Genomic DNA, 14870 nt, shown 5'->3' with positions numbered 1-14870 from the left:
TTCGATTCCCTCCCCCATCCCCCCTGGGGGGGAAGTGAGCAAGCGGCTGTGTGGTGCTTAGTTGCCGGCTGAGGTTAAGCCACAACAGACCTCAAGAGTAACTCCAGGGTTATGAGGGTGTTCTTGATCATGATGGTGAAGGGAAAGCCTTGGAGGAGTGGATGGATCTTATGGGTCAACACTTGGTTGTGCCTCTAGTGTTGTTGACAGAGGTTTGACTTTTATGACCATGGGGCCCTCTTTGAGGATCAGGGACTGCTGTGGAGAGATGGGTTCCACCTGACAAAGTAAGGCAAAAGTGTTTTTTTGCCAACAAGCTGGCCCTGAGTTAATCAGACCAGCGTGGGGGAACGTATACGTGGCTCAGCCCAACATGGAGTATAAAAATTTAACAACTAACAACAGAACTCTTTAACAGATTTAAAATCAATTTAATATTAATATAATACTTTTCTGTTGGAAATACATCACTACAAAAGCGTTTTTCTTTATAGATGACATCAGTTGAATTTGATTAAAACATGCATTAGAACAGAATGCACGTTCCTTCTTATTTTGAAATGTGTGTTTAGAATTATTTATTTTAGTTATGATATGTTTTTGAAACAATGTAATAGAGTTGGTGTTATGTCATTGCCTCATTCATTTTATCTAGCATACTTTTCGGAAGAAATCCTCTTATGTGACTATTTGAGGACATCCCCATTGGCTGTATTCCTATCAGGGGTATTGCTGAGGTAGAACGTATGTTTTCGGTGTCCATTGTGGTCTCATGGCTTGCCAGCAACTTCTCAGACTGCTGTTTTTATTGTGGCTTTCTTCCCAAAGCCATCTTTAAGTCCTGCAGTGGGCAAGTATAGGGATGATAAAAGAGGCTGATATTCTTAAATGTTGAAACTGTGGCAAACATTATTAGACATGATCATCTCTTGTTGAAGAGCAAAGAAAAATGAGAAGAACTGGAAAATCCATATCCTTCTAGAATGGAACAGTCTGTTGCACAATAGGTTTTCAGTGCAAGATTTTTTTTGGCAAATATATAGCTTGTGTAAAAAGTAACTTACTGGATAGTTGAGTGAATTAATTGTCCTTAAAGGAATCTTTATGTATTGTACTTCTAAATTTCTTGGTTCTTGAAAGACAGTTAACAAGATACTGTTACTCTGTTATTCATGAAAGTTAGAAAAAGTGCTTTCAGGCCAAAATGATCTTCTAATAACCTTACCTTTTGCAAAAAAAAGTGCAAGCTACATCAGTTTACTCTGGCATAAAGAGTCTGAGTGTTTTGTAAAGTCAATCCAAAAGAGGTAGGAGCCTTCACAGGGTCTTTAAACTTTTTTGCACTGGGGAAAGAATAAACAAACCTTGAAACACCTCTGGTCCCATCGTTTTGCAGGCATAATACTTCTGTTTTTTTGTGTGAGTTTTTATATTTGCAGTGAAGGTAAGCAGCTCTTGTTCTTTTAAATGGGTTAACTAACTGTACACTAAATTGGGATCAGAAGTGAGTTCTATATTCTTATTTATCAAAACAAATAGAACAAGTCCTCCAAGTGTAAAATAAATGCGCTTTGCTCATTTAGGAGTAATTTCCATCCTGTTGACCCACTTTCCTTAATATGCATTTGATAGCAAGGAATTTGGAGGGGTTGGTTTGTTTTATATATGTAAGCAGTCTTCTATTACATATATAAGGAAGATATTTATAAATAGCTCTAAAACTTAAGAGCAGTGCTTGGAAAACCTTTAGTATTTTCTGTTACATGAAAGGAGGGAGACTATCTTACCTGTAATGGGCCAACATTTTGGTACTTAGAGTTTCTAACAGAGACACTGTAATCTTCTTGTTTATAAGTATGTTTCAACGATGAAACATAAGTACAACCATCTCAGCAGAAGAAAGAAATTGGTTGTGAAAGGCCAGCAATGTGGTGTCCTATCTCTTTGGTACAAATAGTTTCAGGGTTTTTGGGCAGCGATCAGCAAGTAATAAAAAGTTTGTATTAAGAAAATGCATTGTATTTCTGTTTTTAATTTCACCTACTTCATACAACTACCTTCTCTTGGATCTGTTTTCTAAATTTATGCTTTGCTAAAGTTTAGATTATTCCATTTTTGCCCTTTAGTGCTTATTTCTGTAGTTATTTGGCATCCCTGCTGTTTACTTCCTCACTCCCAGACTCAAGAGATCCAGAAACCTCATTCAAGTGATCTTGAGTTTAGTGGGGCAAACTTAGCAGATACCTCTTCTCCAGAATCTCCCATGTGGTCTATTAAATTCAACCTGGAGTTTAGTTCACTGAATGTTTTTGTTATGGTTGTGGTTGTTTTATTTCTGTAGTTATTTGGCATCCCTGCTGTTTACTTCCTCACTCCCAGACTCAAGAGATCCAGAAACCTCATTCAAGTGATCTTGAGTTTAGTGGGGCAAACTTAGCAGATACCTCTTCTCCAGAATCTCCCATGTGGTCTATTAAATTCAACCTGGAGTTTAGTTCACTGAATGTTTTTGATATGGTTGTGGTTGTCATTAATTAAAAGACAGTGAGTAGAGACAACTATGATCTGGGATTAGAAAAGAATATTAGAAAAGAACATGGCAACAACTAAGAGAAAAATCAGTTAAAAAAATGTGAGGAGGAGGAGGTGTGTATGGAAACATGCCAGACTGAATGGAGGAGTCATTGTGGCGTTGAAGAGAAGCAACTGGAGTCAAGTGTAGTAAAGCCTAGAGCAAGACAGTAGAAGAACACTTTAAAAAAGCCAGAAGAAATCTTACTAGAACAGAATAATGTAGAAAAAGTAGAAAGAAAAGAACAAGTAAATCAACATGCTAAAAAGATGGCAGTACGAAAATAAGCATTAATGGAAAAAATAGGCTGCTATTAATCGTGCAGCAAAATTAGAATGAATTAAAAAAATCTTTAGACAGAGGGAATGGGAAGAGATGATGAAATAAGAGGTGAAAGAGGAGGGAAAAAACCCCCACTTAATGAATTAATAAAAACAAACGTAAAGCCAGATAAGAAGATCAGCAAGTCCTAGTGATCATGTTAAACACAAGCTCAAAAGATATTTCCAGTGGTTTACCTTTTCACTTGTTAAAACAAGTAGTTCAGAAAAAAATTCCTAATTATTTTATTATGCTTAATTAAAAAGTATAGTCCTACCTGTGGGTTGTTTTTTGGTTTGTTGTTTTTTTTTTATTTTTTTCTTTTTTCCAGCTTGGTTATTTTATATCTCTCATCCTGTTTCATACTTTACTTGTGGAAATGTATTTCATATTTCTCTATGTAGAATTTGTTGCACTGCAAGCAAGTGCATGTTTCATGAGTCAATGCTATGCAGAATATAGTCTCTGAGGTGACAGTTATGTAGAACTACTAAAGCATTTCTTATGTTTTATTTATTGTTCTATTTAGTAATGAATTTGCTTTGAAATCCCACAAATGAAAACAAATTTCAGTCATTTAGGGTTGTAGATAAATTTTTTTACATTTAATTTAATGAAAAGGGTAATAGAACGGAAGTTCACGCTGATCTCAATCTGCTTCGTAAAGCTTTTGCAGCTGCATAGATGATGACAGAAATCCCCCAGTGTTTCCACACCATGGAGATAGGGTGCTTTGCAGCCATCTGTAGAGTGTGATCCCATAATTTGCTGAGAATCCTCATTGGCAATTAATTTAATTAAGCAGTGTCTAGACACAGTTTGTGCGGTTGTTTTTTGCAAGCTCTTTTTCTAAATAGTTTTTAAATCGCACCTTTGGTGGAACTGAGGGAACTCTGTTGCTTTCCTACAAGTGCCTGTGGACCAGACCTTGAAGTTAGGGGCATTCAGCACCCAAAGGGATGCTTAGCACCTAGTGTTATTCAGTCTCTATAACAACAAATAGATATCGCATGAAGTAACTTCTAATATTATTTGTGTGTGCAACTCTGAAATGTCTTGAACATTTCTCCACATTGTATCTTGCTACAAAAATATCATTCTTCGGCTATGAGCTTTTATGCCAAAGATCCTCAGGGGACAAATGGAGGCTTGCACCACATGCAGATGACTGTATTAGTTTCTGTAAAATCCAAGAAAATTAATAAATAGAGTTTATTTTATAGCGCAGTAAATCTTTAATTTTTAAATAGTTCTAACTTTTGTTTCTTTTTTCTTTCAACTAAGGAAATGCTACTTCACCGCAAGTTCAAAGACCTTCTTTCATGGACTACTTTGATAAACAAGATTCTAAGAATAAAAGCCCTGAAAACTGTAATCAGAGCATGCATGAATCTTACCACATATCCAAAAACGTTTTCCCTGATAACTGGAAAGTCCCTCAAGATGGAGACTTTGATTTCGTAAGTACATTTTTATTGTTTACTTTCTTGCATACTGTTTATTTTATATGTGCCAAAAATAGTTAATCCCATTCTGTAACTATGTTAATACAAGTAAAATAAGTAAACTTTCAAGAATAGCATCCAATTATCTAATCTTAATGCCTCATCTTGGTTGTTGAAATAAGTACATTTGCTTAATGCAGGACCTTTTTAACGAGGAGTGGTATGTGATATTATGAATATACTTCTTTGTAACAACTTTTTTTAAAGTATTTTTGGTTCTTTATAATTTATGTGTTATAACAACTTTAAAATTTGACCCAGTTCTATTAAAAAAAAAAAAAAAATGCTACAGGCATGGAATATTGTTGTCATGTTTGCTGAGTATCTCAGTAAAATGATAAGCATTTTAAACTGGATTGGAGCCATTTAATCAATCTCCTTGGAGATGGTTAAGATCACCTACTGTTTTGCACAAGCCGGCTTGTTGGTACTATTCCAATAGCGCACATCTCTCTACATAGAATTATTCTATCTAACACCAATCTGTCTATTTTAGGGTGGGGTTTTTCCCCCTCCAAAATATGTGTAGTTGATTCTTTTTGCCTATGTTGCAAATTATAACAGGGGCAAAAAGAAAATGTTCCTAAGTTATAGGTTGCTCTTAAAGTGAAATAAATAATTACTGTTTCGAGACTTGTAGGTAATTATACCTGGTTTTCACCTTTGTTAATTTTTTTTAACTCGTTTGAATGAAAGAATTTAGTTTATCTGTTGTAGATTAAACATGTTCTTAACTGCAGTGCAGTAGCTAAATATGATCACATGCCACCTTTTTTAAAGTACACTTGGGATTTGGAGAAAAATGTTGTGTTTAATTTTAGGTGACAGCTGTAGGTGTGGGATTTTTTTCCCAGTTTTCTCTTACTGCATTTCTCTATAAAGCTGACTCTTAAATTTAAGCTACTGGAGTAAAGCCAGTTAAATAGCACAGTACAAGCTGTTGCTGCTGGAGAGTTTTGATTAAGTTGGATTTTGGTTTGGGTGGCGGTTTTTTAGGGTTTTGGTGGTTTTTTTTTTTCTTTGACCATAAAATGCAATAGTTATCAACCTGATAATTGACTAACAAAATAATTATTTGCACTGTTCATTGGAAAATAACTGGCCGTTATTTAAGTGGGGTGTTTATCGTGGCAATAAAATTGCCCTTAGAACAATTTAAAATTCATCCTATCTTTTCTATTACTTGTTAAGAAATGCAAGCAAAAATGATTCTTCTTGTAAATGCTAAGATCTTGATTCTGTAAGTGCTTATTCATGAATAATTTGCACATGGATAATCCTGTGGAACTTGTTGACGTTGCTTGTACATTTGAAGTTGCCTTCTTGAAATAGGAATTTGTCCTAGAACCAAACCTGAGGGGTTCTAATGTTCAGAAACTTACTGCTCTCTGTGTTGTAGGCAAACCTTGCTAGTGGTCTTAGACTGGCAAGTCGACTTCAGAATCATAGAATGGTTTGGGTTGGAAGGGACCTTTAAACGTCATCTAGTCCAACATCCCCCATGGGCAGGGACATCTTTCACTAGTTGCTCAAAGCCCTGTCCAGCCTGACCTTGAACACTTCCAATGATGGGGTATCCACAACTTGTTTGGGCAGTCTGTGCCAGTGTCTCATGGAAGGTACGTGAAGTGCAGTTTGTCCTTGACTTCCTAAAAAGGCGGTGTTGTAAGGCTTGTTGCTACAAAATGATTCTAATTGAAGACCAAATAGGATTTAATAGCTATTTGTATAGGCAGTGTATGTAGTTGGGGGGGCACTGGAGCAGATTTTGTTTTAAGCATGACAAAAGCCAAATACTGCCATAGATAAGCCAGCCTAAGAAAGAGTTTAGGAAGACTCTTCAATAATGGATGTACTGCTTCAGAGCAGTCCACTCAAGAATACATTTCTCTGAAGTGTCTGGTACCAGCTAATGTCACACAGGATATTGGTTTTAACAGTCTGCTGGTTTGAACCATAGGCAATTATTATTTATTTATATATTCTAGAAACACTTCTCTTTATATTTTAGCGAGTGTCAGTATTGGTAAGTGGCCTGCAGGAGACTTTCTGAAAGGATAAATCAGTGGGCAGCATGCATAATGTATTGTCTGCTCTTTGTAAGATCAACATGAATGTTTTCAGTTGCTGCCATGAAGTCTTTAAATGATTGATGAAAGGGATAAATAATGGAAACTTTTTGCACTAAATAATTCCATTCTATTTTGTTTGGAATTAGCCTTAATGGGATCTAGAAAGGCATCCTAACAGTAAATGCTGACAGTCATAATTTTATCTAAAAAAAGGGATTGATACACTAGCACTAAAATATAAGTGATCAAAATCTAACTTAATGCTAGAATACTCTAATAGTACTCCAACTTTCTATGTAGAAGAGGAGGGATGCTCTGTAAGTTGGAGGTCACCAAACTCATTTGCTGAATGATACCATTGTTCTTATTTACCCATATACCCTTGTAAGCTGTACATAGCATGCCAGTGCTGGCAGCCAACAAGTGTTTTACTTGTGAGCCAGGGCAGAATGACAGTGCCATGCGAAGAAGAGATATTCAAGTGTATCGAATGGAAAGACTTACAAGTTTATTAGTGTATGTGTCTGTTACAGCATAAGCTAGAGAAGCAGAAGTGCCACTGAGGTGGGAGGGAGAAGGGAACAGGAGGAAGAAACAATCCTTATAAATCCCTGCAACTAATCAGTTTGCTTATTTCTATGTATAAGGTGAGACCTGCAGAATAGGAAGCTAATTCTTGTGGCCAAATGGTGTATTTGCTTTAGGTCGCAGTGATATTTTATCCTATTCCTAGTATATTTTACTGTTTTATAAAACAATTCATAGTTATTTAATTTGTTTAACTATGCATATACATGTATGCAGATATAGCAGTTAGTCTTACACACTTGCTACTGTTTTTAGATAATGCTAATAAATGATACAGGAAACTTTTCTCATAAGGTGCATAAATGAATGTATAAAATAACGCAAAATGAACTTAGCACTAAGTCTGGTTTGAAAGTTCTTGTGTGGGCATAGTTTTCTGCCCTGACGTAAATGTTTTAAAAACTCCTTGCCAGTGAAAATAGATGGAGAAGACTTTTCCAAGAAAATGAGATGCTTTGGTCATCAATCTGAGATTTAAAAAAAAAAAGTAATTTTAGCAGCATTTTTTCTTCTGTAATTACATATTTATGCTTTGTTTTTCATTGTTGAAGTACATCTGTTTTCAAATTCAAAAGCTGATCTTATTTCTTTTTCACTAATGCCATACGGGAATTTGAGATCCATCTCTGACTGTTGGTCCTGCGGGCCTTCAGTTCCGTGATCAATCTGTGCTGGTTATTGATGTAATGTTCCATGAGTTGATGAGAAAAAATTGCCACTGCAGTTTTGCATTGTATTGAATCAGGTATATTGCGAATAACTTCTAACTAGACTTAATTCTGGTACTGTATAGTCACCTTGAATATTACATTATTCCAAATTTACCCTGTTACGTATGCTTCAGGACTAAGGTGCTGTTTTCCATGCGTAAGAGGTGTTTGGGGTTTTTATACTACATTTCTTTTTGCTTTTTAAAAAAAACCAAACAACCCCAAACATTTTGAACATCTGTTTTTTCTGTGACTAGGAATTTGTATAGGGTTGCTTTTTTTGATCTTTGTTTTCAATTATTTTGTTGTCTATTTTTGTTGTCTCATGATAAATTCTGAAAACCATATGTATGGGTCTTTTATATCAGTGAATCTTAGAGAAACGTATTTCTGGGGAAGTACTTGTAAATGTTTTGGTTTGGTTTTTTCCACTTCAGCCTTTGAAACGGAAGTCTTGAAGCTCTGATTGGATATAAATCTTAGAAAAAACAAACTAGTGTTTATTCAAACTTCAGCTTTTATATTAAACTGTTAATATGTATTTCACACTCAAGGATCGTAGTGGATTTTTGTTTTCAATGAATACTATCAGACTATAGGCAATTCTTTTACACATTTACATTATTTTTAAGGGGCATGCAGCAGATGGCACATTAAAGCAATATTTTTAGCCCTAATTCTGTCAGTTTTACTTGGGGTTAAGTGATGTTTTATTCACAGCAAACCTTGGTGCCAGAGGTCTAATCAACAAGATACTACTCATTGTGAGGAAAAGCGGCATAGTATCTTTGAATAAGTAAAGATGTGGTAAAGCTATATAGTGTACGGGTATGATATTCATAGAAATGTTAATGATGCATGGTATAAGCAGCTTTTCATAATAAAGCTTAACTGTTTAATGGGCCAACTTTCAGTCTTAGCTCACAAGTCAGCAGTTTGGATCAGAGTTTCCAATTAGAGCAAATGATGTGTTTGTTTTGACCATCTAAGTGACCAGTCCTTTTAAGAACAGTTGTTTTTTATGGATATTATGTATTCGTATGACCATGTTGCTATTGTAATAGCTTTGTTCTTTCCATGGGGAATGTTTTCCATGAGATATGTACAGGCTTGAGAGAGCTGTGTATTAAATGAGCAGTATAACTGCAAGGTGGTGTTGAAGCAGCTTGCTCAAATTTCTTTTTGTCTTTCACAGCTGAAGATTTTATGATATTTTGTGTAGCATTTATCATGGGCATTGTAGAATGGCATATTATTTATGGGCATTGTAGAAGATAGTGAACTTTTAATAAGCAAGAAGTGCTCGAAATTTTTATCATGTGGGGAAAACCAGGTAAATCTTGGCTTGTTAGATTAATGTGCTATGTGTAGATGTTGTTAAATAACCTGCTGCTTACATTTTTACTGTATTATGACATTTTACATCTCATTAAGATATAAAATTGCTCTGTAAATCCTTCTACCCCTTAGTAATGTGTGTTAGTGTGGGACACAAGGTCAACAAAGGATTTACATGAACTACAGTGAAGTGATATCTAATTGATGATAACCTGTGAATTAACATTACTCAGAATGAGTTGCTAAACTTCATTTGCACTGATTGAATATGTTATTTCATTTTAAATGAGTAATTTACTTTTTGTTATGAGATGATAAAAAGTAAAAAGGCAAATCTACTTATTATAGCAATGCTAGGGTAATGATTTCTGTCTTTAGTAGAATTATTTCCAAACAGGAATGGTGTCCAGATTGTTAAATATTAAACAGTGAACATGTAGATCATGTTTTGCAGTAACTGCAGTATCATGGTTAAGTAGATGCATTTTGGGTGACTTAAAGATTCTGGAATAGCACAAAAATTTAAAAAGCCATCTGTTACCCTAGGCAGAATATTTATCTGAGTTTCAACCAGAACAAATACATTAGAATATAATTTTTGTGAAATAATAGTATTGCAGATACTATTATTATAGTGCAGAGCACTTCATACATTTATAAATGTTAACTAATGTGACAGTTGATTCGGTAAAAAAGTAAATACCATAAATGACTGAAGGCCATATAGAATTTCATTAAAACTTCAGTAATAAAGCTAGGCTGAGTTAGCTTCATTAGAAATACTTCTTTGTCCAAAACTTTGGCTGGGATTACTCTGATGTTATTTAAGCAGCAGATGAGTTTGTTTGGTACAGTCTTCTTTCTAATTAATGGGAATGAATGTATTTCATCTATTTTCAACCATTTGAGATTCTCTTCTAAGTCACTTGAAAATTTTAAATGAAGTATTAACATATATTCATTTTGCTTTGGTTTTAATTAGTTGCTTGAATATCATGAAGCATTTCCAGATGCTGACAGGAAGAATGTTTTCGTAACTAAGCAAATACGAAACTTAGGTTTCTGAGTTTGCATGGGCTGTATGCATATGAGAGAAACGGAAGATTATTTACAATGTCATATAGCTAACAAAAGTATTATTGGTGTCAGCAGTCTGCGTGCAGAATTTCATTAATTTCAGTTCAGAGATGGTTAAGAGAGGAGAGACTGGAAAATGAATATAATGAATATAATATGCTTTAGCTCATTTTGTGAGGACAGTAAGAACCTCAGCAGTGGAGGTTTTCTGTACCTCTTATAATAGGCAGCCGGTACAGAAGCTTCTTGTGTGTTGAGTGGTTATTTAAAAAAATGAAAGGTGTGGGGGTAATTCAGTGGGAGAGAGATTCGTATTAGGAGTCCACTGTGGATGGTTTGCAGGTCATGGTCGTGGTTTGTTAGGCTGTTCAGACAGACAGTAGGGGAGGTTGTGCCAGCCTGACATGTAAACTAAAAATGTATTATTGGTTGGTGGGTTTTTTTGCCATTAGGCAAAGAGAACGGATCAAACTATTACGCATTTTTTTAAAACTCTGCCAGTCAAATACTGACTGATATAACTAAATCCTGTTTGTATATTCTGACCACAAAAGGAGAATTATTTTTCTTGCAGAGTGTGGGGGAATACATTACCTGAGCAGAGTGTTTCTCCAACTGGTATTGAATATAGGAACCTTTCTCTTTGAATATGTCCCTTCCCCTATTAGCATAGAAGTAAATAATTGGAAGTCAAGCCTAGTAATTTGGTCTTATATATAACTCAATTGTTTAGGCTGTAAACAGAATCAATCCTTTCTGTTTGTCTTAAATTGTAGGATTATTTTAAAGCTGTTACTCTGATCACTGAGTCATTCATGCCAAAGTGCCAGTGCTGTACTTTTGCAGTTTCGGAAGGCGAACTGTGCTGTCTGACAAAGATTATATGAATTTTGTATCCTAAAAGAGCACAGGAGACACCTTTCTAGGCCAAAAAGCTTTTTGCATTCTTACACGTGAAAAACAGAATTAAAGATTTTTACTTATCATTGACATGTCCTCTGAAGATAAGACAAGAACTCAGGCTTGAATTGCAGCAATTTATTTGAAGTTAGATGGTAAGAAGAATGTCTGATAGGATAACAACATATGACAGCAGATTGCCTCAGATGGTTGCAGAAGTTGCCATTATTGTGAGTGTTTGAAGACCTGGTTAGATAAATGCGTCAGGAATAGTTTTGGTGGAGTTGATCCCGCTTGGAGCAGAGGATTGTTGTTAAGTGACCTCCTCCTGTAAATGTTTCTGATGGCCTTATTTCCTATGGCTTTTTAAACTACTGCTGATGGCTGATGTTTGTAATCATAAAAGGTGTTGAGAACACATAGGTCTTACGAGCTCAAGCTCTCAGAAATACTGACCTACTTAATTTATTAGGAGCATCAGTATTTTGGAGGAGCTAGACCTTGGGTAACCTTGACAATTTTCGCAATTAGCAGTCAACTGTTATTTCCAAACATGAGTGTGCCTCTGGAAAATTTCAGGCAGGATTTGGTCAATAAAACTTCACCATGTTTTCTCTCCCGAAAGTTTAAAGCATCCCTGCCGTCTTATTGTATCATGTCAAATAGTTTCAATGTACAATGTGTTTTTTAATTACAAGATAGTTTCTAGTGAGAAAACACTTTAAAACTTATTTTTCAGCCAACTTTCAAATTCTTAGTATAGAGTTAAGAATGAAACTACTTCACTCCAAAGAGTTCAAATGCTTGCATCATCTAACCCCCTTTTTTTTCCTTATTAGCTCGAATAGAGAGACTGAAGTGTAACTCTAGTGTATATATTCAGTTATACAGCAAGACTGTAATTTGTGCATAGTTTAAGGAGAACAAAGGAAAGAAATGAGTGAAGCTGATGAGCTGGGGCAGCGCTGCCGGTTTAAAGTAACATCTTGTTACCTTAGTAACCAGTTGTCTGTACTAATATACCTCTTTGAGATCATTGTGTAATAGCTAAGTAATGTGTATAGCCTAGAAAGAGCTTTGAAATACTTGGAAAAAAACAGTTTTGGCTGGACAAGTTTTAGACAATCTTTTTTTGTCCATCAAACCAATTCGGTTTCAGGTCTCTCTATTCTGTTTTCTCTTACAAAAAAGGGGGGGAAAGATATTTAATACAAATAGTTTCCATGTTGCATGAATCACTGTTAATGTCAAGAAAGCGTACCACACCTTTGTGTGTAATGTCTGATTTCCAAACTGAGTGCTGACACCAAGAGGTGCGTGTTCTAATTCAGGGTTTCAGCAAAGCTCTTTGAAATCATCTCTGTGACAGTATCATGAAAATTTACCGCCAAGAAACAAAATCTGTTCTCCTACTCTTTGCTATGATGATTAATGATAATGAAAAGAAGTAAAAATAGAACTTGCCTCAGGACAGTGGGTGACTGGAATTTTGCAAGACTGTTTTAAGTTAATTTTTGTAATTCCTTAGTTTTGAAGAGGATTTCCTCATTATGTGGTTTGGTAAAGAACATGGGGTGGGTTTTTTCAGTTTAGATTTTTTTACTTTTGTGGTTTGTTTTTGGTTGGTTTTTTTTTAAAATTTTTACTGGACTCAAATAGGAGCATGAGAACTTGTCAGATAGGATTCTAGCAATTTAACAGAAAAAAATTTTTGGATTAGTTCAGTGTCCGTGTGGCTAACTCTCAATAATCAAAAAGCTTGTATTAGATTTCTGTGCCTCATGTTTTGATCGGCAGCCAATAAGTACCATGTGTGGACTGTATATTAAGCATAGATGTTAACAATATTTCATAAACAAAATACTGGAAATTAAATGGCTGACATTTAATACTATTGAGCTTTACGAAGAATGGAAAAAATTCTGTGCGGGTTTTTGTTTGCAAATAACTTGTAGAATTTGAAGAAAGAGACTTCTGCATTAAGGCATTGACTTCAAACAGAGGGCTCACAATACTTGGAGTACTTTGTTATTTGGAATTAGTATCTTCAGATATCTGATGAGATTGGACTTAGTACACATTTACCAAAACCAGGGATCACCCAGAATTTTTTGATTTATGTGTAAATTTTATTTCCTTTTCTTATAACTTGCATAACTTAAAGATAAAAGGGAACTCCTATGAAACTTGAAAGCAAAATCTATATTTCTTTAAGAATACACTTATTATTCTTATTGTATTTTAGTAATGTGTGAAATTTATACATTAAAATGATCTAAATGTCATTCTTTTACATTAGATCTCTGCCTATAGATGCCTTATAGCCCACATTTACTTTTGTTTATTGGGAGTTGTAGCATTGCTATGCACTAGTCACTTTATTTTTGGTGAAAAAGGTGAGGCTTTTTATAGAGATGTGTGCTGTGTAAAGCTGTAAGCTAACTGTTTGGAGACTTGGGTTTTTTTGTTCTTTGTTGTTATTTGTGTCTGGATAAAAGTGTGCCTCATGGACAGCACCAGTACCTAAAAAGGTAAAAAAACCTGTGTAAAATCACCCAAGGTGGTGTGTGTGTGGGGAACCCAACAAAACCACAAAATTAATTTGTCAAATTTTTATACCTGTTTTATAGTGTTATATGGGTAACAATTTAAAAATAATGCTGTGCAAGCCCAATATATAAAGCTGCAGCTATTGACAAACTCTCTGTAGAAGGGTTAATCTCATACTTGCTAAAGTCAGTGGCAAAGCTCCTGCTGATGGCAATGTTAAGTTTAGCTGCTCAGATTATTAAAGAAACCACTTTCATTTGTGTGCCTAAATGTGAAACTGCATTTAGGTTTAGGGTTAGAAATTTCACAGCTTAGACCGTTTCTCTCAGTATTCCTTAGTTTAGGATAAGTATGCCTAGCTCCTATGAAAGAAACACCTGAAGAATTAATGCTTGTTTAGCATCTACTTAAAGGTCTTGGTATTGCTTACATTCACATTTGTGGTGGCAGTACAGATACAAGAATACTAGTAAGAAAATTTAGTTTCTTAACCTAAATAAGACGTACCAGGACAAAATTGCTCTGTATGAAAGCTCTGAGCATACAGTAGCATAGTTATAGCTGTTTCAAAAAGCTGCTTGATGCTCAGCTGAGAACCCTGACTGCATTTCCCTGGCAGTTTTTAGTATGCCATAGTGAGAACTAAAACAGGCTAGCTTAAACCATTTTGAAGAATTTAACCTATTTTACTTTGCATTGCAGCAGACTAGGGTCATGGACAAGGTTAGGTCTTCAGCTGAGAAGCAGGAACTTTGCAAACTGTGCAACCTTGACTGCATGATACTGTATGAGCATGCTGTAGTGCTTGTAGATGTGAATTAGGTGGAACTTTCTAAAAACATGTTTGAATTTTTTTTCCCTCATGGTGTCACTACAGCCCAGTATATTTAGTTGTTTTTCATATTTGAATATTCTTCTTTCAAGTAAGAATGGAGGAAAAAATGTTGTTCGAAGATACTTGCAGACCAGACTTCCCCATCACCCCAAAAAGTTGTCTAGATCCAAAAAGTTCTCTTAGTAAAAATGAGCTGTCCCAAAATCACTCTGTCTTTTATTTTGTTGAGTCCTCTTTGAAGGTTGTGCTTTTTGGCATAGGGAATTACTTTAAGAAGTGTGTGAATGGAAGAGGAGGCTTTCTTACTCGGAGCTCCTTGGGCATTGGTCCCGCTGGAACCTGGAGGAAGTGCTTATATTTTTTGACGGTAGTTCTTCATGTGCTTCTAGTGCAAAGTTTGGG

At 35.3% G+C, this 14870-nt stretch overlaps 1 protein-coding gene across 1 annotated transcript in view; it reads left to right on the top strand.

Moving 5' to 3' along the window:
* Positions 1 to 14870, top strand: part of STK3 (serine/threonine kinase 3) — a 149616-nt gene that overhangs the window by 92609 nt on the left and 42137 nt on the right. Inside the window, exon 10 of the mRNA XM_009275516.1 lies at positions 4178 to 4353. Within this exon, the coding sequence (XP_009273791.1) occupies positions 4178 to 4353 (176 nt within the window). The remainder of the gene's footprint in view (positions 1 to 4177; positions 4354 to 14870) is intronic.

The sequence above is a fragment of the Aptenodytes forsteri genome, unplaced genomic scaffold (genome assembly GCF_000699145.1).
Source record: "Aptenodytes forsteri isolate BGI_AS27 unplaced genomic scaffold, ASM69914v1 Scaffold208, whole genome shotgun sequence".
Lineage (NCBI taxonomy): Eukaryota > Metazoa > Chordata > Aves > Sphenisciformes > Spheniscidae > Aptenodytes > Aptenodytes forsteri.
This window is presented reverse-complemented; position numbering and strand designations above follow the sequence as displayed.